Source organism: Aquila chrysaetos, chromosome 22 (genome assembly GCF_900496995.4).
Source record: "Aquila chrysaetos chrysaetos chromosome 22, bAquChr1.4, whole genome shotgun sequence".
In the NCBI taxonomy this organism is placed as follows: Eukaryota; Metazoa; Chordata; class Aves; order Accipitriformes; family Accipitridae; genus Aquila; species Aquila chrysaetos.
Window position 1 is genome coordinate 9,145,236 of NC_044025.1, and position 25,809 is coordinate 9,171,044.

Consider the following 25,809-nt stretch of genomic DNA (forward strand, 5'->3'; position numbering starts at 1 on the left):
ATGAACCAAATGCTAGCTTTTGCAATTTTTATGTCTAACCTACATACACATGGCACTCCTAGCTATTTCAAACGTGTAGTTGGTGTAAAAAAAATTATTATTGTGATTGTCTGAGAAGCACTTGTCTTCAACGTCCACCAACTAGATGTATGAAAATAGGGCTTCAAATTCTAGTGTATGCAATAAATACTTGTGTTTGCAGTTGAACTAATTAGATGCTGTGTCATGCCTTGTCTTGAATAGGTTTGTTAAGATCACATCTTCGTTCTGCTTCTCGTAAGAAAAACAGGCCATTCTTTGTTTTGTCTTCGCTTTCTTCTTACCTTGTTCTTTGTTTTCATTCTCTCCTGTGTCTTTTACTGTTTCATTCCTAAGTTTTTCTGCCATTGTTCTCTGTTTTTAATTTTCGTATCATTCTTCCAAGTTGCATAGTTGGAGAACTTCATTCACCAAGGAGGAAGCAAAGATCATGTAAAAACTGAATGTTTATGGACGCAACCTGCTATTGGATGAGGCCAAAGAAGGTACCACACGCTCAGCTGTTGGAAGTAATATTCAGTCTCTGGACTTACCAAATTTATCTTGTACTTCAGTTGGACTATGTCTTGACTAGTCATGTCTTTATGTATTGACACATCATTTACAGGAATAGTGTCTTCATTTGCTCTTATGTAACTGGGACCAGACGATATCTGTGAATGTTCTCTAATTCTACAATTCATTAATTTTTAGGTAGACAGGGATGGGAAATTCGAGTTCACTTGTTAAAATGGTACTTTTTGTGAGACAGACTCTAGCTTCAGAGATTCAGTCTGGATTGTTTTTTTGTCTTACTAAAGCAGGTTTGCATCTTGGATAAATATTCCACTTCAGCTGTCCTGTTCTTCAGCTGTTTGGCCTAGTAGTGTATTATGCAGATGCTTGAAGAAAAGGATAGTCTAAAGTGCAGTATTAATCTTCAGTGCCTTCATGGTATCAATCATATGCTGAGCTTTCCGTTAGGCTTTTTTATGTGTTTGGAGTGCTAATTGCACTGATTTTGCTTGTGAGGCAGTAGAACAAAAATCTAGGAAAAGAGAGATGAAGTACTTAAATGGGATCCTTCTGGAGAATCTCCTTGCAGTCCTTTTCATCCACTTCTTCCCTGGTCACCACTAGTAATGCTTAATTTCCTAAGACGGGGTCAGCATAAGTGTCTTCTAGGAAAAAGTCTTGTGTATTGGACTATGGAAATGACTTGTGAGGGGCTAGGAAATGCAGTTCCTGAGACAGTGAAGAGAGTTGTAAGTGATGTTCTTCTGCATGGGTTTTTCCCATTTGATATTGCACTGCTGTCTAGTTCTACTTCTGTGGTGTTTGTCTGGTATTGAAATTTGCACAGCAGGGATCTTGCCCTGTCTTGTTCTCAGCTCTTATACTACGTTAACTTTTTCCCAAATCCTGTAATCTTTGTTAGGTGGTGAAAGATGGGATCTGGATCTTACTGCTCTTAAAGAAGCTGAAGTTCTTGCTGCAAGTAACACTGAAAATACTGCTAATTTAATTATTATCAGCTGATAGTTTCTTTTAAAGCCCTTGGAATTGTATAACTTAGTCATAATCTTTGGTGGAAGGAAGAATGTTTGTGGAAAAGCAACTTCTTTACATGTGGTGGACTTCTGGGACTTTAAGGAACTTAAAACTTAGTTATGAGTGAGTCCCTCGTGGTTTAATGCCAGATTGTAAGCTGGAAAAATGTCTGCATCAGCTGCTAAATGTTTATAATTCACTGTAGCCTTCACTAGTGCAGTAGACTGCATTTAGTTATGCTCCTCATTTCTGTAACCTTGCGTAGGTTGTTTGCTGTTTCTGTTCTCCATTTGTAATGAAGTGCAAACTGGATGGATAATTTAATCTTGGATGGATTGTTTGCCTCAATTGCAACTTTTAAGTGTAAAAAGAGGCTTAACCGATAAGCAAAAGGACAAACAAGTGACGGCATTTCTTGGTGACAGTGTAAAGAATGTCCTAACACATATGATGATGTTGTTTCAAAACCAATTTTGAAGAAATAAAGCCAACACGTAGGCACTTGTATAAACTGCATGTTTCTTGCAGGAGTGTGAATGGAAAACAGACCGGTATTCAGCATTTATCTTCAGTTGAGAGGCAACCATAGATTGTAAATAAACTTCAGTTCAATCAGTTAAGAGGATGTTGCAGTTGAGCAGCTGCAGTGCAACATGAACTAGTGTTAACCTGAGGACAAATCTTGGGTAATTACTTCATTCTCCTGTCAGGTGTGGGATAAACATAATGGTGTTTGTTTAGTGATTCAAAATGGATGATTTGGCATTTGAATTGCAACCTTGTCTATCGTTGTTACTGCATTAAGGTCAAACTATTAAAATACCAACTAATATAAGCGAAACACTAGTGCGTGTATGAGAGGTGGAGTCAGGCAGAGCTCAAGAGCAGTGAACAGCCTGGTGACAGCTCTGTGAGGCTGGTAGCTCAGCTGGTAGATTGTGGAGTGGAACAGGAGGAAGGTTAAGCAAGCTTTTATAATCCCTCCTGCCCTGTTCTGGGGATTGAAAGATACATTGTTGTAAATGAATGTATTTATCATTTGACTTCCTCTCAGGAGAAGGCAAGCATAATGCCTTGCAAACTGATAAAATGTTTCCCTTGGCACAACCCTTTGCAGAAAGTATTGGTTACCTGTTAGGCAACATGCTACTTACTATAGGAAAGTTGAGCTAATGCCTAAGTCATACTAGGATTTTTCATTCTCTTCTCTCAGAGCTGATCAGGGTGGTGAGAACTCCTGTGTGGGTCAAATGGGGCAGCAGAGATCTAGAGCTGTCTGGAGAAAAGTAGGCAAAGGTTTAAAATATTGTTTGCTTGCAAAACAGGGAGGAACGGTTTGTACTGTGGTGAAATAAGGGTAGTTTTGCTGGAAGAAACTCTTAGGCTAGCAAGTTTTGAGCTGTAATGCATATGATGATCAGGTGCTAATCTTTTGTGGATGAAGAGTGATGGCGCTCCTCTGTTCCGTGCAAGTATTTATGCAGTCTGTATTTGCCTTGATTAAATCTGAAACGTATTTGGCCTTTTGTGCTATGCTAAAAATGGAAGAATTTTGTAAAAGTTGCTGAAGATGCCTTCTTCACATAAGTTGACTTAGTATGGAAATTGATCTTGGGTAGATTTGGAGTTGATGGGATGAGTGTGTAGTTTACTTGTTTATAAGCATTTTCTAAAAGTACAAAGTTAATTCTTTTACTTCTGTCTGTAGGTTACATTTTTTTGTTACATTTTCAGGGCATCTTGTTGATGCAAGAGAAACCAATAATAAGCAAGGTTATGTATTTCATGTTCTCTGCTGACTTGGTTTTGGTTTCCTGCTTTTTCCAAGCTTACCATAAGGCTAGATATAAAGCTTTAATTTTCATGAGACTCATGTCTTTCAAATGGTGGCTACATAATGTAGACAGGCTTTCATATGCTTTTTAATAAATGCAAGCAAAAGATCCCTCAAAACCCTTTTTTTTTTTTTTTTCCTCTCTCTTTAAGGTTTGGACCCCATGGCATCCCTGTGACCATATTTCCTAAAAGGGAATACAAGGATAAACCTGAAGCCATGCAGCTCCAAAGTAAACCATTCCAAGATGAGGCACAGGTGAAGTGTGAATCTAATGCTGCAGTCCCTGATGACTCTTCTCTCACGCAGCCATCAGAACCTAGCATAGCTAAAAGCCTATGGACTTCTAAACCACCTCCTCTCTTTCATGAGGGAGCACCATATCCTCCTCCGTTGTTTATCAGGGACACATATAACCAGTCAATACCTCAGCCTCCGCCCCGGAAAATTAAGCGGCCCAAGCGTAAAATGTACAGGGAGGAACCCACTTCTATCATGAATGCTATCAAACTACGACCTCGGCAGGTCTTATGTGACAAGTGCAAAAACAGTGTTGTTGCAGAAAAAAAGGAAATAAAAAAAGGTGGCAATGCAAGTGACTCTTCAAAATATGAGGATAATAAAAAACGAAGAAATGAGAGTGTGACTACTGTGAATAAAAAACTTAAGACTGACCATAAAGTGGACGGAAAAAGCCAAAATGAAAGCCAGAAAAGGAATGCTGTGGTCAAGGTTTCAAATATTGCCCACAGCAGAAGCAGAGTAGTTAAAGTTTCCGCACAAGCAAATACTTCAAAAGCGCAGTTAAATACAAAAAAAGTTCTCCAGAGCAAAAACATGGATCATGCAAAAGCTCGGGAAGTCTTGAAAATGGCCAAAGAAAAGGCACAAAAGAAGCAGAGTGCAACCTCCTCTTCCAAAAATGCACATTCAAAGGTCCACTTCACACGGCGTCTTCAGAACACCAGCTCAGGTTCCCTTCCACCCCGATTGCGTTTAAAGCCACAAAGGTATCGGAATGAAGAAAATGACTCTTCTCTCAAGACAGGACTTGAGAAAATACGGAGTGGCAAGATGGCAACTAAGCCCCAGTCTCGCTGCTCCTCCACCCGCTCAGCAGGTGAGGCCCCTTCAGAAAATCAGAGCCCCTCAGAAGGCCCTGAAGAGGCCAGCAGTGAGGTTCAGGACACAAGTGAAGTGCATGTAACTGTTGATCAGGATGAACACCAGACATTGGGCAAGAGAGGCAGCAAAAGCAATATAACGGTTTACATGACCCTTAATCAAAAGAAATCTGACTCTTCCAGTGCATCAGTTTGTAGTAGTGATAGCACAGATGATTTGAAATCTACCAACTCTGAGTGTAGCTCTACTGAAAGCTTTGATTTTCCTCCAGGCAGCATGCATGCACCTTCCTCCTCCTCCTCCTCTTCAAAGGAAGAGAAAAAGCTCAGTAATTCCTTGAAAACGGAAGTCTTTTCCAAAAACGTCTCTAAATGTGTCACACCAGATGGCAGGACCGTATGTGTAGGGGACATTGTTTGGGCCAAGATTTATGGCTTCCCTTGGTGGCCAGCCCGTATTCTTTCCATAACTGTGAGCCGGAAAGATAATGGCCTTTTAGTTCGACAGGAGGCTCGTATCTCATGGTTTGGCTCCACAACAACATCTTTTCTTGCTCTTGCACAACTATCCCCCTTTTTAGAAAGCTTCCAGTTGCGCTTTAATAAGAAGAGAAAGGGTCTTTACCGCAAGGCCGTCACAGAGGCAGCTAAGGCTGCTAAGCAGCTGACTCCCGAAGTTCGGGCCCTGCTGACACAGTTTGAAACGTGAACATGGAAAGTAAGGTAGGCAAGAAATCTGGAGGCTCCACAAAATTCATAGCCTAGTTAGAGAACTACCATGAAGGACTTGCCAAGTCAGAAGTTGCACTCGGTTGACTGCTCTTTTTATACTAAAGTTGTTCCATTTGTAGCGGTTTCTTGACAGTTAAACAAATTGAACACGCAATCAAAATTAGCCTAAAGTGAGAACTTCAGTATTTTTCAAGTGAGCATTTTTTTTAAAGAATAAAACTCCTCAAACACCCAATGCATAGGAGCCATAGCCTCAGCTGAAAGGCAGCTTATTTGCAGGGAATTTTTTAGTAGTTTCTACCCAGTATATAACTAGTTGCTGTGTGGCAAAGGGTTAACACAAGGGATGAAAGTAGTAGCTGTGACTTTTTTTTTTTTTTTTTTTTGGTGGCCCATCAGGGAAGTGTAGAAATGTAAGCCTTGTCTAAATGGTCTTTAAAGATTATTTTAAATAGTCTCTAATGTATTTAGTCTGGCCAGTGCAAATTGGTTCAAAGCATGCTTAAACATCTTAAGGGGGCATGCCCCAACCCATATAGGCCAGTATAAATGGCATTAGAAGACTTGCTGAAATTTTTAAGGAAGAAGAATTCATGTAACTTAAAGACCAGATTAAATGGGGTTTTATCATAGTGACCACTTAAAACACTCAGCCTTTCTATGCACATGGGGGCACAAATATAACACTTCAGGGTTGAGAAGCTGAGAGGGATGCCTGTAGCTCTAAGACAAAGCTGAGAAGTTGCTCAGTATTTGGGATCAAGGGCTGTTAATGCTGCATAGGTGTGAATCATAACTTCTGGTCTTTCTTCCTGAAGAAATCTTTCAGGCCATTTGCCTGGAGGTTTAGATTAAGAGAGGCTTTGTTCTGAATGTGTAAATAATTGATTGCTGAAATTGGTCAGATTTTCTCCTGACTGGTTGTTCCTAAATTCTTAGGATACGTCCTAGTAAATTACACTTTGTGAATTGTCAGATGTGTAATTGTTGCATTTTGGATGTATCTAACTTCATTTTTTTTTTTTTAATATTTCCGTTTAAGGTATCTGTTTGCAGGTCAGAAAATGAGAATATGTAATTGTGTAATGCTCTGAAATGTAAAAAAACAAACTGTAAATAAAATTGACTAAATCTGAATTATTTGTGTGTGTTTCTCAAAAAGCTTTGAAAAAAGTCCAGGATGTTAGAGTACTTTATATGTATGCCGTATTTAGAGGACACCCTTTTAAAAAGTAAATTGTCCTTTTTCATGCATTCTTAAAGATAACTGCTTGATGTAAAGTATTATTGGTATACTTCAGTCTTAATTTTGAGATTAAGCAATTATCTGTCCCTTTTGTTTCAAAACTAGCTCTGTACAGGGCTTTCTGTAAAGTTTATCAAATTTCTCCCTTAATTAGATTTTGTTCCATATATTTGAATAAAGACTGTGGATAAAGTCACTTATACAGTGGGGAAATGTTTTCAGTTTTCTCCATCTATCAAAACCTAATCAGACCCACTCTCCACTGCTACTTCGTCTTTTCTTGCATGTCTTTTGCTCAATGTTGGGGCATTTTCATGCAACTGACTACATTTTTTTTTCTTTTAGTTTTGGTCCTTATTTGACCATGTGAATTACTGTCTCTTCTCCAACCCACTCCTGTTTCAGCCTTGCAATGCCTTGTGAAGAATCTCTCAGCGTTCATCCTAAAGCAGTTTTCATCCTGTTTTTTCCATAAATTGCCCATGTAGGCAATCATGACAGAAGTAAAAATTTAAGCTTAGACTGAAATTAGATTTTAAACAGACATGAAAATGGGGGTAAGGATTTAATCATCAAACCCTTCAAATCTTTTTAATTTAACCTTAAATTTCATATGTTCATGATACCGTCTGGTCTTTCCAAAGCATTCAGTTTCTTTTTCCCTTTTTAAATTATTCTGTTGTACCCACAAAACTATTGGAAGTCCAAAGTGTCAAATACATGGCCGTTCAAATTTTCCTTAAGCTTATGGTCATCTCTGTTAGGTGCTAATTAAGCTTCCAAACATACCAGCTTTACCTTGGCATTCTAACAGTTACCAAAAAACCTCACTGGTCAATGCTTTTTGAATGTGATAAACACACAATAAATTTCATAGTGTAAAAAAAAAAAAAAATTTTTTTCTTTTTGAAAAAAAAAAAAATCCTGTTTCACTTCTATGTATTCTTTCCTGCAAACAGAAACAGTTACTCTATTTAAGTAAATAAGCCGTACTTTGTTATTAAAGCAGACTGATTTTTGAAGTCAAGAACCCATACAATGTGGTTTAGCTGTCTACACTAGTTCATTGAGGTTTAGAAGCTCAAGCAAACTGGCTATAAGTTAGTTGTTCTGAGCCAAGTAGTGGTGAAATCAATATTTACACTGTTAATTTTTCCTTAAAAGACCTGGAAGCTTTGTACTCTTTTCTATTAATTTATATAAAGTTAGAATAGTACTAAAGCCAAAGTTTGCTCAGGTGTTCACTGGTGAGATGGGAGAGCAACAAGTATTAGAGGGGTTTCGTTAGATTGTTTTATGTTCAAAAGAACTGTTTATGAAAGGCATTTAAAGATTCTTAGTTTTGATTTGTAGTTGATCAGTCTTTTAAGAAGTCTTTCCAAAGTTTTACAGTGAATGTGCATTATCACTTCAGACTTACCAGGTCTCAAAACAAATAGACTACTTTTTTTTTTTTTTTTTTTTAACAATGCCATGTTACATTAGGTTGAAAATATCCTATTCATAGTCGTCCATGATTTTCCTTTCCCTCTGAAGTAGCTAACACTCTAGATATAACAAGATTTGCAGTGGAGAAAATGTTGGGCTTAACGTAAAGTCTAGTTACAGTAAGTAACCTTGGTTATGGCAGTATGGATGCTGCATGTAGATCAGCTTTGAAGACTTAGACAAAGCTGAGTGCTGTTTTAGCTATAAACTGCAAAAAACCCTCCACACTTTTATGTGCCTGTCTGCTCCCAGCAATGCATACACTTTGAGTGTGGACTATTGTTCTTGCAGTTGGGTACGCATCTACCATCTCTGAGTTAACTTGACAATTTAAATGACTTATCAAATAACTCGTGACAGGAGCACGCCTGTACAGTGCCAGGATAGTGCCTCTGTGTAATTAAGCTGTGCAACTGTTGCAAGCAGCCTGTGTCTTGAGAAGACAAACATCACTTGAAAGAGTGACTGTTAGTTTTCTATCAGCTTAATATAATAAATTGGAAATTCTGTCTTTTTGAATTAATGAAATTCCTCAGTGTAGTTGTTGAATATGTATGGCCTTTCAATTTAGGGGGGAAAATGTGACAGGTGGTGATGAGTTTCTAGTACAAGCCTACTTCTCCTTTGAAGATCTTTAGCTTCAGTTAAAATGTTTTGGGAGAGAGTAGTTATTCCAAAACTTACAAGGATTTCCTTTAACAGAAGTGTTTGAAGGTGTGATTGCTTCATGAGTGAAGCTAGAAGCAACTGTGAAATGCTTGTATGTTTCTGAAGTAGAGTTCTATGGGAAATTGAACAAATATTTGTTATTTTTTTAATCAGAGTTGAAATCTTATGTCAACACTTAAATGAGATAATCATCTCTGATTATATGGTATTTTCTTTTAGACAGTGCTATCTTTAGTTTGAAACATACATAACTGACAGCTACCTCACCAGGAGGGGTGTGTTTAGTGGGGGTAATTTGGGTCAACTGTGCAAGGCTGAGAAGACTTATTTCTTTCAGCATGTTGTAAAATACTTTTTTTTTTTTTTTTTTTTTTTTAAGTAGTTTCTAAATGGATTAGGTTTAAGAAATCACTCATCAGTGGAATTGAGGAAGGGGTAAGAGTTGCTTTTTGCATTGCTAGCCTTAGGTTTGTTTCTAGTTAACTCTCAAGTCCTGAAACTGATTTCCATTCATGTCTCCTATAAGGTCTTGCTAAAGTTGTCAGAGTAGAACAGGAACATGAGTTTTGGAAAACCTTGGTAGCTAGTCCTCAGTAGTATTATCATCTGTCCTCATGCATGTTCTGCGAAGTACAGTGGAAAAAATAGAGCTGCCTTCTTGGCTAAAGAATTCTGGAAAGGAGGAGGCTGACAATCAGTGAAAAGCTATTTCAGTTCATCTCCTCTTTATAATTGTATTCTAATAAATGCCTACAGGAATAAGCAAATTCAGTCAATGCAGTGGGATCACTATACTAACTTGTAGATAAAGACTGAACTGGAAGGTAAGTAGAGTGAGCTTATGATTAAAAGGGCAGTAAGATGGCAGTGTTTTTTGTCATAAGCCATTTGGTGGAAGTGTAGGTATGCTATTTAAAAGCAAACTTGAAAGTGATCTTACAGTACAGAGTTTATAATGGTTAAAGGCTGAGGTGCTTTCTGTTCTTATTTTCAGTTTACTTTTTAATGGTATAAATAGAGAGGTCATAGGGAACCTGAAGGAAAAGAGAGGAACTTGGTGGATTGAGCTAGATGTGATACTGGAAGAAAAACTCAGTTGGCTTTTTGAGAATAATATGTTAGTCTGCAAGTTCAGTAAAAGGGATTAGTGCTCTCCTGTTTTACAGAGCTTATAGGAGAATTTTGGTGAAACATATGTCATTGTCCCACAGTCAACTGTTTGAAAGTCATCCAGCATCTACTTCACGCTTGTGGAAATGAAATGACTTGCTACAGGATTTTGTCAGTTTAAGCTGTGCTTACATTAAGTGTGTGTGTCTGTTTTTTTAGGATAGGATATAGTAGCATACATTTTGGGGATATAGACAGGCTATGCTTGCAACAATACAGTAAAATTATCCCTATAAATCAAATAAAGTATTAACGGCAGAGGTTTTGCACAACTAACTTCTTAAAGCTTCTTCTGACATGACTGTAGTGATCGGAGATCATCCACGTTTAACATCAGGACAGGTAGAGAGGCCTGTAGCATTGAAAACTTTTGTAGTAGCTGTCAAGCTATCTAAAGATCTGTTAGATCCAAGCTTCTGAGATGTGGATGTAAGTATTCAGCTTCAAATTATTCTTAATCTGTAATGGGAAGAACCTCTGTTTTGATACATGTCCTTAACAATTATGATGACAAGTTCCTATTCAACATTTAAAATACCTCAACTACTGTTCTTTGTGACAACTTCGTATTTTAGTTTAAATAGTTCCCTCCTATGATGTCATCCTGTTAGTGTATTTATAGAGTGTGGCCATATAACTAGATAAAATAAGATCCCCTTGTAAGATGGCTTTTGTATTCCCTGCTCATCTTACTGGCATTTCTGTGCACCTGTTCTAGTTTGAACTCATCTTTCTCTGACATTGGTGGCAAGAACTGTTTATGGTAATTTAGATGGGGTTTTACAAAACTCTTGTCGAACAGCAGTGATTCTTCCTTAAGTCAGAAATATCTCTGATTATTGGCTTTTAATTGTTAGATCCTAATAGCACCCTATGGTTTCCTATGGTTTACTCATACATTTCAGTCTTTCTTCTGTACTACCTGGGATGTGTATACCAATCAAGACTGTAATTTAGATTAATTTATGAAATTTTTCTTAAATTAAACTGTGACACAACTACCCTTCTGTGAACACAAGGCAAAATAGCAGTTCCCAGGCATGGCTGTGGAGACAGTGATTTGGTAACTGGCTTGCTATCATGGTTTTTCCCTGCACGCTTTTGTTGTTGCTACCAGATGCGGCAGTTGGGAATAACTCCCTGGGGCAGCACTGGCAAGCTTAGTGCCAGGTACCGATTGTTGAAGGAAACTCATATCTCTGGCTCCATTTTTTTCCCCCAAGAAAAAACAATTGGTGTTCTTGGCGTGAAGTTGAATAAGCAGCAGTGTGGAAAATGAATGTCATTGGTAAGACCAAGGCTTTTATACTGTAGAAGTTCTGAGCCACCTTGCACATCCAATAGGGAGACAAATGGGAATAAGAGACAGTCTTGCATGCCTGCGTAACCTTCCCAGATAGTTTCTGCATGCACAGGGCTGAAAACTGATTTTCTGTGCTTGTGCTGATGGAGACGTGTAGTCTTTGATCTTCTCTACCTACCTACCCACGGTCCCAGGGGATAATGTTAACAACACAAGCTGCAGGTATAAATTGGCACAGGGAACAAATCAGGATCCCCTGTTGCAAGTTTAAATTGGGGCTTTGCTCGTTCAGTGCATGAAGACATAGATTTGTGGGATTTATTTGGGCTACATGTTTGAGAAGTTATTTTCAAAATCGGGACCATGCGTATTTTGAACAACTGTGATGCAGTTTCTATGCCAATGATTTTATTCCTCAGTCCAGAGAAGGACTATTGGAACTGAGGATATTCGAGGTCTGCAAATACTTGCAGGACAGGTGCGGAGGCAAAGGGGAAACACACTTCTGTTTAGTTGCAACTAGGACAAGAAATAGTATTTAAAATTATAAGACAGCAAGTTAAGATTAGACACTAGAATATTTATTCCAGTTGTTATAGTGAAACCCTAGGTGGTGTTTGGAGAGTTGCATAGTTTTTGTAATTACATGTTTTTAAGAACAACAGATTAGGCTAACCTTTGTCAAGAATGGGTTAAATTCATCCCGTATTTGGGTATGGGACAGAATAGATGATCTATCCTGACCCTGTCAGGCTCTGTTTTCTGTAATTTTGTTATTAACAATTCTGATTTTGGAAAAACAGAATCTTTGTAGAAATATGTATATAATGAAGGATTCTGACTTGTGTCCTGTTTAGTCATGCAGGAATCACGCTTGGTATAGTGGAAGTATGGCCTTCTAATAATAGAGTCTTAGCTTCCATGTGTAGTAAAACTGCACTGCATCTTCTGCCAGGGGCCTCTTCTATGCAAAATCATGTTTGGATGACATTATTTATATAACATGTCAACTTTAAATTAGGTTGGTGGTTGTTTTGTTTTTTGGGTTTTTTTTAAATAGATCTAGGTCAGTTTTCATGTTTGCTTACTAATGGTTTTGATGTCAAATATGCAATATGAATAAGAAATATTCTTATACGTGCCAGCCATGTGCTATGAATCCGTGATTTGGAAGGCAAGCTGTGTTCTCACTAGCTTGTTACCATCACTAAAAGATTCTGTAACAGAAACGCAGCAAAGTTCTGGTGACAGAATTGTCCTTGCCTGTTTTTAACAGGTGCATAAAGGCAGAGAGGATACTTGCTTTGTCAGTAAAGTAAGCAGATACAATTCCAAGCAATATTTACTTAAATACTAATTTTGCATCATTTTTATTTAGTAACATCTAGGATTTTTGTTTGATTTTTAGGAAACACTAGTGTTTCATTGTACTTCTGCAGTGGTTCAGAATTTTAAAGCATATGGTGCCAGTTTTGGTAATTAGTAGCTCTGGTGAAAAGGAACTAAATCCATAAAAACCGGATTTTTCAAAGAAGTTTAGTTAGGGTTAGAACCTCAAGCTGCTCTGTATGACCTGATTAAATTCTTCAGTTGACACACAGGTATCTGAATGGCATTTCATAAACAATTGTGGACTGTTTCATGTAGTCTGGTTCTTTAGTCATCTAAAACTGAAGTCATCTTGATACTGATTTTAGTAAGGGGCGTATCGTGTCAACTTCTCTAAGATGTCACCATTAAAATCATCCCTAAAATCAGTTAGTACTTCATACAGGAATGCAGATGAATGTGGCAAGGAACATGTCCTTACATTTGCTAGTACTAGGAATGGTCTGGTTATTTTTGCTCTGCTGTTGGTGACACACGTGGAACCTCAGTTTGAAGGTGACTGACACAAAGTTGTGTTCTTTTGGCCATCTGTAGTATTTGTTTAGTAAGCAGAGATTTTGATTCTGACACACAAACTTTTTTGTTTTGGTAAAAATACCAAGAAATGTGTTTGCTAGGGATTGTAATAACAAGTGGCTGAAGTCTGAGCAATAGGAGAAGGAAATTATTATCAGGTTACTCTTACTGGTTTCATGATGCTCATTTAACTTAGACGTCATGAAAGACTTCGGAAATGTGTTTGTGAAAGCTTCCAAGTCACTCCTGATTCCTGAGTCCTTCAAGAAGAACAAGAAAGAGAAGGCTTAGTACTAAAAACAGCTCCCTCCTCTACCTTTGGTCCCCCCCAAAAGATAAGCAAACCTGTTTTCCTGTATTTTTGCTAGGGAAAATAACAAACCAACCAACCAAAAAACCCAGATTTTTTTTGTCTCTACAAGTTGCTGTTAAAAATCATAGCTAAAGGTTCTGAGCATGGAATTTTTTTTGTTGGAACATCCCATTAGCAATATTTGATTATTTGCGGGGCCGGGGGGGGGGGGGGGGGGAATCTTTCCTTGATTTTTTTCAAGTGTTGAGGGATTTAGGGACCTAATCTTTTCTGGTACATTTATATGAAAAAGCTGGCTTTGGCCGGGTTTTAGAAATTCTTGATACTGTGTTATGTATTTCAGGGAATTAGGCATGTAAACTGAAGAATGTATTACTGCTCTTGGTTTTCCTTGTAGCTGAGGCCCTGTTGTTGAAGATTGTATTGGGCTGTAGAGGAATGCAACAGTTCTGCTTGCTTTTTAGTAATTCATTAGAAGCCTATTTTAACTCTTCCTAACTAGTTAAAATTTGAATCTGTAGCAGTAAAATAACATGTGCTATTTCTTCTGTAACACAGTTTTGCATTTAGACAAAGTATTAGTCCCCTACAGAAGTTGCGTATATGTTACTGTAACTATTTTTAAATGTGGGCTCTCTACTTCGAGCTATGTATCTTCTCCTTCACAGTATGCGATTGGAGATACTGCTATTTTTACTTTCCTTGTCCTTATGGGCTGCCTTTTCTTCCTCTTGATGGCTGCCTGTTGTCTTTCTACTTTTCCTTTGAAGACAAAAACAAATACTTTCAAAAGCAGTGCTTCTCTCTATGGACATAGTGAATACACAGGATTGTGAAAATTTTCACAATAAAAAATCAGAATCCACATTAGAGTGGTGACTTTCAGCAAAGTGGCTGTGTAAAATGCAGTTGAGTGGGGCAGATGTTCATGACATCAGTGGTGAAAGGCCATAAGCTGTGTCAGCGCCTGTCCTAACACACATGCTTACGTTTATTACTGGTGGTAATTTTTATGATGACTCCATAGTCTCCAGCAGGTGAATGAAACTGCTTCAAAACAGAGCCCAGACTGCTGTGAGCATACTGTACATCACGGGAGAGCCGTACCCTCAGAGTTAGGCTTTGCTATCACTCACCTACAAATCGTGGATTTACATGATGAAGTGAATGAACTCACTGAATGATTGATAAAACAGACAACTTGCTGAGTTCATGAGGGTCGGGGAATTTAATGACACGGATATTGAGCCGACGCAAGCGGCTTGCAAGTGTAGAAGCGCTGTCTGTGAGGACCCAGGGACACTTCATCCTTTGTGGCAAGTCTGCTCTTTGTACCTTTTGTTCTCTGGGTTGTTGGTCCCTGCTCCGCGTGGTTCACACCAGGGAATCCGCAGGGTAAGAAATGTTCCTCCACAATACAAGGAGAATAAGATATGTGACTGCACGTCTGTGGCTTTATTTTTCAGTCACTATATCTCCGGAGCCCAATCCTGTATACTCCTGCCTTAAACCTTTTCTATACAAAACACTGCTATTGATCCACATAAAACAATGTAAAACCAATTATATTTTAACTGGGCAGATCAGACATCTCCTGATCAGTTTTTGTACGTTATAGCAATACAGCCAAAGGTTATTCCTCACTAATCTGGGCTAAATCCACATGCAGCATTCTGAAGTCAGCTTCATTGTGACAATACAAAGGTTCCTGCACAAAATATTTCATATTTGTTAATTTTGTCAAACATGCAGATAACAAGTGTATGGTTAGTATGTATTGGAATAGAGAGATTCTGCAATAGTTAGAAACACTCTCTTGAAATTAATAAACTTGTATTTTTTTTAATCTACTTCTTACCCTGGATTTTTGCCTTCAAATCATAACATCCATGAGAGCAACTGGTACATTTGCTCTTTCACCTTCTGTTGTCTCAGTTTTCTTTCATCCTATAATCACTTCAACAAAGATTGTAATGCCACTGGCAAGAAGGCTTTGAATTTCAGTTTAAAGACTGTGTGAGCGACCAAATGGGAACAGTTTTTATAGTACTTGTAATAAAGAATGAGAAGCAAAATACAAAGAAACTCCAATATACTCTGCAACTGTGAGTCATCTGCTTCTCTTTTAAGCAAACTTAATTATTATAATAAAGAAATTCTTGGTAGTTTGACCATAATGAACACAGTGTATGTGTACGGGTTTGCGTGAAGATACAAAGCCAAAAGAAGGCACAATCTCATCTTTATGGTTTTTACCTGGAGGGGAAAACTGGTGTCTCATCGGAGTTACGTCCTAAAAAGGGGAGGAATAGCTGGTGGTTTTCACATTTTAGAAAGCAAGAAAAATCTAAGATGTGGAAGAAAGTAATGATTAACTGGATATGGGTACCAGTTGTATTGCTGCAATGGCAAGTTGTCTGCCTCGCTGTGACACTTGTTTGCATTTCTCAGTATATGAAAAAATCTGGTTTATCACAGGCTGCATTGGACAATGGATGTAAAATGCCATCAATATTGAATAGATAGTGCCCCAAATTTGCTTTTTTTACTCTAAAATACAGGAAGGTCATGGTCACCATGAATTATAATCCATTGCTACAGTTTCCACTTATTCTAGGTAGTTACTTTGTCCAGCAAAATTTCATAGTATCACTCTGGCTTTGAGCACCAAGTTCTTCGGTGGGCAGGACAGTGTTTGCATAGGTGTCTGTACAGGTAGATACTTTGTTTCCCTGTCTGCTAGTTTGTTTGCTAAATGATCTGTAATTTCCCTTTAACTCTGCTGGTGAAGACCAGTTTAAGATCAAAAAAGTTGAATCTGATTCTTCTGTGAGTTTTTAGCATCTTTTCATGGTATGCTGCTTTCTGGAAAGCAAAAGTAGTACACCTGGTAAGAATTCAGGCTGGCAAGGAAGTCAGTTGTTTTCTTTTTTAAACCATCGTAAATTCTTTACTCCTGTTAACTGGATTTTTTCTACCATAGGTCTCAACAAATGGCAGCATTTTACATCAGACTGACGAGTCCTGCTGCTCCCTTACAGTGTCTGACAGACCACTGTGGATTCAGTCTGGGGGCACTGAAGTTATCAGTGAAATTGGCAGGTCTGTCTGGTTTAAGCCCTGCCTTAAGTGAAGGGTTCACTATGCTATCAACTAATCATACGCAAAACAGGTTAGGACAGAGGTAATGAGCTACCTGTTATTTTATTTCCCTCTTCTATCTGAACACTTTAGATGCAGCTGTTCTCCCTGACCTAACCTGGTGTCAGGATTGATATATATATATATCATTGAGAAGACCCACACCAAGTTTCTCTTTAGGCTTGCTTCTTGAAGTTTGCATTACATGATCTGATTAAATAACTTGACAGGTATAATGTGAAGGTAAAAAAAAAAAAAAATTAAAAATAAAGATTTTTGTCTCCTAAACCAGCAATCCTCAAACATTTTTGCTATGTGGATCACATCTTAGTAGGATGTACTTTGTGGGCAGTTCATCTGCTGTTTGTGATTGTAGGCATGGCTTCCTGCCTTTGCTGATGTGTAAAAGTAAAATCAGGAAAAAAATTTAGAACATTTTAGGGTTTTTAAAGAAGTTTAGTACCTAAAACAAGGAAAAGAATTGAAACATGAGCAGGAGGATCTCGTGAGAAACTTGCAGATGACGTACAGTCACTGGGAGGGAGCCACTCTTCTAGGAAAATTAAGTTTGTTTTCTTTGTTTGTTTTGCTTTTTTTTTTTTTTCCCCAAAGCTCTGATCTGAGGTGGTAACACTTAACAAACATGCTTAACTTTCAGTGCATGCCTAAGTCCGTAAGGAAATTTAGAGTACATGTTTAAAGCCAAGCAGATACTGAACATTATTGGGAATTCTAGACCAAACATGTATTTACTACTTAGATCTGTCATGGATGTATGCATGTCTCTCGTATCTTTTTTTGACATGGAGAGGAAATAGGGCAGTGAGGAGAACATACTGTTGCTGTAAAGGGAGCTTGATTTACGTGAAGAAGTCATGATTTTTACTTTATTAACATTTAAAAGTTTGATCCACTACTATATTATTGCATTAGGTCTGGGATTAGATATTCAATATCCATTGGTTTCAGTTTTTATAAACTAAGACTTGCTGCTGGTAAAACAGAAGTCTGGACTATAATAGAGGATAAGACTAGTAATGTTTCTGGAGTCACTAGTGATGGTGTGTAAATGTCAGCGGGAGAAGTGAAGCTCCTGGTGCTTGCTAAGGGTGTTCTGGAATCTCTCGATGGTAAGAATCACAGAGTAAAAGAGAGCTGTAGAACTGACTTGGGCAGGAACACAGATGCCAGGTTTGTAATGAACAGTCTTTGCCAAATATTGATTCTGAATATCACGGCAACTGCATCGATGGCTAAGCTGGTAGGTGGGGTGTGAAAAGTAAAACTGCCTGCCATCAGAATGAGGGAACACCTGTGTTAAAGTGAATTGTCCATTTCCTTAGACCTAGTAGTAGTTGTATGCATGCTGAGATAACTGAACCAAATTCTTGTCTCGTTTATTCCTTTGTGGATCATAGAAGTTTGCTGGCTAGTAATAGTGTCACTGAGGCTTGAATTTGGAAGTGCGGGTGTTGGGACATACTGGCTGAACTGTTGTCCAACTTCTTATGGGATTTTTAGTATTTCTGAGTAGAGTCTGGTTCTCTGACATACTATAAAAGCTTCTTTTTGCAAGACTTCATGGATACATGGTGCTAATTTAATATCAGTCTTATTTTAGAGAATTTCTTATTGGTCATGTGCTTTAATACCCAATATTGGTTGTTTTGCAGCCTGGAATACTGTGGTGTTTAGTTACCTGCACCAACAGTAAGTACTATTGAACACAGTGGAACTTTGTCCAGCACCCTTCTCTTTGTAGAGGCTCTGCAGGTTTATCTCGTGCATCTTGGAGTGGACCATAGCTAAAATAGGTTTGATTATATATGAATTCTGAGTATGATACCCAAATAGGACCTATTGGATATTGGAATGAATGCCTCCTAGTCTACTGTCAGCATATAGCAGCTCAGTGCATCTCTGCCTGGATCTGTTAAACTTCATAATTAGCCCTTATTGCTTCTGTTTCAACTTTCCCAAAATTTCATTCCTATTTTAATTCTATTGCATTGTATAGGATATAAAATTAAGTATTTTTCTTTATTTTATGTTGTCCTTTTCTGGCACAGTGAGCAACCGATTAATTGAGAAACTCCATAGTTATCCCCTTTGTCTTCCCTGCCTGCTCTTGTGGTAGGACCATTTTCACAAACTCTGCGCTCTACTTCTCATTTTTTTTCCATTTCTTTTGGATATTATTCAGAAGAGTTGTCTGTTTAGAAAGAACTTCAGGATTTTCCTGTGCATGCTAGGAGTCTCCTTTTTAAAATTCAGTTGTGTTATTCACAATGCTGTTGTCAGTACTGGAAAATGTGTATGTACCTTTCAAATAATCCTAGCAGTCAAAAGCTCAGCAGAATGGTAAAAGGAATCAACAAGACTGGCCTGATCATGTTGGAACCTCGTTTGGTCTCCTGTGTGTTTTTTTGAGCAAAGGGGTTGGAGCAGATGATCTCCAGAGGTCTCCTCCAACATAAGTTATTCTAGAACAATGTTTTCTCCATGCTACGCAAGAGACAGGTCAGTGCAGACTGTGCTGATTCTGCACTACCCTAAATGGTTACTGACTGGTGGTGGTCTCATTCAGCAGTTAGTACCTGGACTCCTTCTATCTGCTTTATCGTCATTTTATTCCATTTACATGGAGCAAATAGGAAAACATAAGCAATAATGGAAAAGAAACAAGATTAGCAGGTTTATACTTCAGTGCTCCCATGCACACTTAGGTCTTGCATTTGAAATGGCATTAGAGTGTCAGATTTAGCTTTGTATTGTGAACTACACATCATTGTATAGACTTTGTATATTAATCTTCCTCCTTTGTTAGCTATCTTTAAATGTCTCTAAAAATTGAAATTCTCTCTGGATGCTGAAATGGGGTGAGATACAACATAGATTGCTACGGTAGCTCCTCTTAAAACTCCAGTCAGCTGAGGAGTTTGTTCACTTGTGTATGTCTCGTGATAATGTAAATATTTTTTTTTGTCTTCTGCATACAATGCACAGAGCAGGTGAACTGGTAACTTTTCTGGCCACCTCAGATTTTGCTTACCTACTTTTGCAATATATACTGGAAAGCATTTAACCATTTTCCCTTTCTCTCCCCTTTTCAGCTCAGAGACACTAGTCAACTGCTGTTTTTATGGAACCTCACTACACTGCCACGAAGAGCACCAGCTCATCAGGACTGAAAGAAATCTGAGACTGAATTGTCCTATTTTTCCTCTGAAATCTTCACCAAGTAGTAAACATTTTTTGAAGGGGAAAGGGGGTAAATATGTTAAAGCTTCCCCTCGCACCCTCTTAGGGCATCTGTACCTAATGTACATTTTCTTCAAAATTTAAAAAGATGTTAGGAAATATTTTATAAAACTTTTTTGCAATAAATGACGCATGAAATTATTAAAGACTATATGACACTTACATGCAAGGAACCACTTGAATTATTAGTATGAAGAATCACTGCAAATAACTGGGTTTTTTTGTAATGTGACAGTCACGTTTGTATGTTTTGATAGGTGCCAGTGATGGAGCCAATTGCCTGGGAAGTTGACTGTAACTTTTGAACTTTTATTTTAATTCTTAACTTTAGCATTGCAATTTTCCATTCTATGAGGCTTAGTTAGTATTTAGTGCAGGTGTTAGCAGAGCTGTGATCTGTGATCAAAAGCATGTCCAAAACCAATTGTATTGTAAAATATGAACAGTCCTGCTATATGAGACCAATATTTCCCATAGAGGTAATGGAAAGGACAGTGACCACAAACTCCATGTATCTCTGTATTATGGGAAAGCTCCTTCTGTGTGAATATGGTTGCATTTTATTTATGCTATTGTAACACTTAGGGAATTGAGGATTGTGGAATAACGTTAAGAAGGGCTACAACGCAGAGAACAGCATTTTGCTTATAATACTATAACGAGATGGGAATCATGAATGGAGAGTGATTAAATGGAACGGCATTTCTATTTCAAATCATGGGTTAATTTTTCCTTTTGACATAAATATTTTTCAGATAGGTAACTAGTAGAGCAAAGGTTTTATTAGTGCTTCTGATGGTTGTTGATCTGAGTTGCATTGACTTCTTTGAATAGCTGTAAATCAAAAAAAGAAACCCAGTGGGTTTTATCCATTTTATTCCCCTCCCCCAAAGGTGTTTGGTAAGACTTATTTCAGTGGAGCTTGTGAATGCTGGACACGCTGCTGAAATATTGAGTTATTAAATATTAATTTATTTGTCACTAATTATTTGACATTGTGTGCACACTTTCTCAGCAGTATCATTTCTTACAAAGTTCTTAGCAGGGGTTTTATTATATAACCTGGGAAAATAAATATTTGTTTTGAAGAAATGAAAATGTGCACATAATCTACTAAAAGTCAAATTTTTGTTTCTGTAGAAGTGAAAAGACTTGTAGGAAACTTTTCCTCCTTACTAATATCCTGATTCAATTGGAGAAAATAGAGTGTCTTTGTCTAGATCATTTAAAAACAGAAATGTCTTTCTGAGAGGCATCTGTATCAGCACAAAGACAGTTTCACAGCCTTCATGTATGGATCCTGAATTAATCACATAGAATTTGAAGGACAACTCTATTGTTTGGCTTTGATATTGGCAACAGGTTTATACTTGTTAAACAATCGGAGAGGGGGGAAGTGAGAGGCTGGGACAGGCATCCAAATCCAGGATAGGCATATCAGCGATACACACATACTGAGGCAGTTCATGCTTTGTGCTGCTTCAGTTTCTATTTCTCAGAGGTAAATTCTTTATTTATGAAGCCAGAAATTGAATACTTAACTGCCTACTTCTTAAAAACTAGCTGTATAATGCTGTGCAGTAGGTCCAAATTGTACCACTTTTCATAATAAACTACAAATATTTTTTTTTTTTAAATTTGAGATTAATCTTTGTTCTACAGTGCTTTTCCTTTTCACCAGTCAAAGAGGACCAGCAGTCTGGTTCTGTTTGTGGCCTGAGATTTGATTACAACTTAGAAAAATTAAGACATCTGATTGGAGGAAAGGGGAGCCGATTTGATGTCATGTATCTGCTAGCCTTTCACTTCCAGAGACCAGACCCCGATTGTATTGACAATGAATGAGGGTCTTGGCCTAATAAATTACATTTTTACCCACACACACACACAAAAAAAAAAAAAAAAAAACCCAAACAAAAAAGAAGCCACCAAACAACATGGCACAAAACAGTTTCTGCTCAGGAAAAAGGCCCAGGACTGTAATAGCAGGGTTATTGCACATTGGATTGAAAACTGATTGATGTTGTAAGTAGAAGCCAGTAGTGCCTGCCTGTGTGACATCTGACTCTTAACCAGTGCTCTTATTTCCTCACCTTTGTGAGCACTTGTGCACAGCAGCTGAAATATAAAAAATACACTTAAGAGAGATGCAGGTCTCTGCATTGGAGAATATGGGTATATAAGCAAATAGCATAAAAATAGACAAGGTAGCTAACTGTATTTGCATTTGTTTTCACAGAAAGTATTGCAGCCATTTTGTTTGAAACCAGATTTTCATCTTGAAATGAAATTGTCAGGGATATTCTAATGATAGAGAATTACAGTAATGTATTGCTTTTCACTTTTTTGCTTTAGTTGCTTAATATTTAAGCTTTGCTCCGTGCTACCTTCTTGTCTGTATATTGAATGGTCACTATGCCTCTTTCATTTTGTAGACTTGAATGAGGAAATATGATTCACCCTTTAAGGTTTGCTGAGAAGTAAATGATAAAGAATGTTGTGTAACATTTATTCAAATAAAGCCTTGATTTTTTTCAGTGCTCTTTTAAAGGGAAATAACGTTGAATAATGTTTTGATGTCTTAACTTTCTTGTTTTATTGGTCCTTGGCCCAAAAGCCTTTGATTTATATAAAAAATTTTTTTCTGAATTAAACAAAGATTAAACTGAGGTTACTAGTCCACTCCTGGAAGTCTATCACGTGGACGAGTCTCGGTCCAACCTTACCTTTCACCGTAGTGGCTAAAAGATACCAAGTCATGCTCCACCAGCCAGATGCTTCCCACAAACAATAGGAAAAAACTTTTCTTTTTCTTGTGTAATTAGCAAGAAAAGATCACGTGTACATTGTAGAGACAGATACAAAGAAGCCCTGATGGCTCTGTTCCATGGCCGCGACTGAGACGCACTAAGTCCCGGTTGAAGGAAGAAGGTGGATGTCATGGGAAGAGGTTGCTGCCCCTTGCAGACGCGATTCCAGCGCAGTCGGTGAGTGTCGAGCGAGCTGCAGAGCTGGGGGTGAGCTCAGGGCTCCCCCGGCTCTGCTGGGCAGAGCAAATCTCACTGCGAGCAGACGAGGTCCGTGCTGTCACAGCAGCAGCAAGGCACAAAGCAGCTGAAACGCAGAAAAAGTGCTGGGCCTTTGAATACCTGCGCACTGCCTGCTCGTCTTTTCTTTGGCTGGTTTTTACTGCAGTACTAACAGTTTCAGACAAGTCTGTCCATTGCAGGTAAGTGTAATTGGGTATTTCTCCATTTGGGGAAGAAATGCCTTGCACTGAGTTGCGTTATCTTGCCATGGTGCCCTGTAGGAGGGGGAGCAAGTTGTGCTGTAACGGCTAGCTCCTGTACCGGAGCCCTCCATCACCAGCACTCTGGTCTAAGGAGGGCCACGTCGGCAAATATTTCTTCAAATGGCAGAATCTGTAGAGTTGTATTCTCCCATTAAATAGAAGGTAGCATTTATGTAGATTTTTTTTCCACTTGCATTTTTGTTACTGTAAAGAAAAGATATCCTAATTTTAGTTGAGCTCCTAGGTTAAACAAAAAATAAGCTGCTCAGGTAAACTTGATTTCTAGTAAGTTCTTATTTCAAGGAAGCATTATTTTTTTTATGGCGCACAGTATGCCAGGAACCAGTGGGTGATACTGAGGTACTAACCCTTTCGTAAGTAAGGTGTTTTGTTGCAGTGACCTGTTGTCGATAGTCAGAAGTCTTTGCCAAAAATAGAATTAACTTCTGGAGTGATCGTGCACATGTAGTGACTATTGTTTTGGCCCTGGGCCTCTATGATGCTTTTGAAAGCAGTTGGTGCCTCCTAGAACTGTGAGCGAAATGCCCACATCTGTCTGTTGCTTGGAGCAGATCTCCAACATACGTGTTTTTCTTTTCCTTCACAGGGTTGTTTCTTATTCTCTCTGGATTACAGGAACTCCCATCCTTTTTCTCTCGTTATTCATTCATTCTTGCAGCAGTTCCTCTTGAATTGGTTATCCTCATTAGGCTGTGGTGGAGAGGGAAATCCTGCTGAAATGTAATTGCTCACTAATGGCTTTTCCTTTGTGACATTGTGTTGGTAGCGTCTCGCTGTGGGAGTCTGCTGGATTTGCTGCGTGACTGTGAAGCTCACAAGAGAGGTTAGCCAGACAGATTTCAGAGTTCTGCAATTACTCCGTTGATTAATCTTCACTCCAGTAGTTCGGTGACAAAAGTATAAAAGTAACCCAACCTTCAGCGATGAAGCCAGTCCTACACAATGCCGCTCAGTAATAGTGTTTACTGCTGCCCTGAAGCATCAAAAGGGTGATACTTAATGAGGGCAAAAGTGCACGGAGCAGCTGCTCAGTGCAGCTCCTGGCGCAGGAGGGTTTTGTCATAGCTTGCCAGCTAAAATGTGAGGGATCGGTACAGAGAAATAAGATTTCTTTTAGGGTGAAACCAATGGGCGGATTTCTTAAGGAAATGCGGTAGATCGGTAACAGAGAGATGATGTGGTAAATGCAGACGCTGTCACATACTCATTATTTTTAAGCAAGCATAACGTGGTGAGGAGCGCAGTGTGAGGGTGCGAGCAGTCACCTGCCTGAAGCCTCATCTGCGGTTGAGGAAATCACGCAAGGGATACTCTCGCATCACCTTTGTGCTCCCTGGGCTAATCTGCCCAACTGACAGTCTCCTCCACGGCTGCTAAGAGTGTAAGGGGCATCTGAGATTTGCACGATGAGGTCCTTCTCGTGCTTTTGCACTTTCTGGAAAGTTGGGAATGCCACCAGGCTGGAGTGATTCTCTGACGCGTGAGGTGTGGTTGTGCATTGCGAGGAGCACCCATAGTGCAGCAGAGAACCTGAGCCATTTTGAAAAGCAGCTCATCCCTCTGCTCAATCAAAGGTAAAGCAATGCTCAAATTGCCAAATGCTAATGAGTGCGCGAAGAGACTGTCAGCAGCACGGCGCAGCAGTACCAGCAGGCCTCTAAGCAACCGCCGGGGCAGAAACAAGCCCATGTGCATATGGCCTTGGTATCAACTGCCGCTCACTGTCATCATTTTTTTTTTTATCTTGCTCACTTGTCCTTGTTCAAGTCTTTGTAGGTGGATTTGTCGTTCTCCCTCCTCATGCAGGGAGGGCGAATGGAGTCCGGGCTTTCCGAAGACAGCGCGCAGTGAGCTTCAGCGTGTGCTGGGTGGCAGTAGGAAAAGGATCATGTTGTTTGTTGGTTCATACAGTGCTGGCAGCTGGTTTTTATTCGTGTTCTGTAGCCTGTTTTTATGATTCTGCTCCTGCTTTTCCCTTGAGTGTTTCTGCGGTCTTTGTTTTTATTCCCTTGCTGGCTTTGGAGCACAAGCTGTGGGCGCTCCATGCTGGGCAGGCTGAACACCCCTGTGGACGTTTTTGGGGTGTTCTGAATTTGGGGTAAATATTCAAAGCCCAGGAGGGGTAGGTCTAATTTTGAAATCCAGATTTTCAGCTAAGAGCTCTGCATCCGAAGTGCTTAGGGACTGGAATTTCCAAATGTGGTTCCCTTGGTCATTAAATATTAAACTAAGGCTGTGCCTGCTGGAGGGCTCATTCAAACACTGAAGCACTCTGAGCCATCAGAGGAAGGGGCTGGGGCTGGGGGCTCCAGGGTGTACAAGGATGAATACTGGACCGTGTTAAATATAGGATCCCAGAAATACTAATACTGCGCAGATAGATAGGGATAATCCTCTCACGATTCACTCAGTTTGCTCTGTTTGCCTTTAGAAAGACAACATTGGGAATGAGCTGTGAGATCAGGGGCTGGGGTAGCCGTCCATTGTACACCTTCTCATTAATACTGCAAAATCGTATCAGAAGCCATCGGTTGCATCTTGGCTTAGTAAACTTGCTGCTGGCTGCAAGCACCGTGGCCTCAGCTGTATTTGAGCTTGGAGCAGGGACACGCAAGTACATTTGGGCACAGAGAGAACTGTCGCTTCAAGGGCAGGCCAGGGGCTGTAGCCGTAGGCAGTAAATCTGTCAGCTTCCAGCCTCCTCCTTTCCGGAAGTTTCCAAATACTGCAATTCCTCCTTC

The 25,809-nt window shown here is 39.0% G+C and overlaps 1 protein-coding gene across 6 annotated transcripts in view; it reads left to right on the forward strand.

Moving 5' to 3' along the window:
• PWWP2A (PWWP domain containing 2A) overlaps nt 1-25,809 on the forward strand; it is a 43,161-nt gene that overhangs the window by 9,951 nt on the left and 7,401 nt on the right. For 3 of the 6 annotated variants that reach the window (XR_003921005.2, XR_003921006.2, XM_029997601.2), the window contains exon 2: nt 3,556-4,523. Coding sequence is in view for 3 of the 6 variants with exons in the window: in XM_029997601.2 (XP_029853461.1) it covers nt 3,556-4,523 (968 nt within the window). In the remaining 3 variants the exon portion in view is untranslated. Of the gene's footprint in view, nt 1-3,555; nt 5,251-16,336; nt 16,456-19,607; nt 22,306-25,809 lie in introns of those variants that run through there. The other 3 variants (XR_003921004.2, XM_029997600.2, XM_029997602.2) reach the window with 3 other exon arrangements.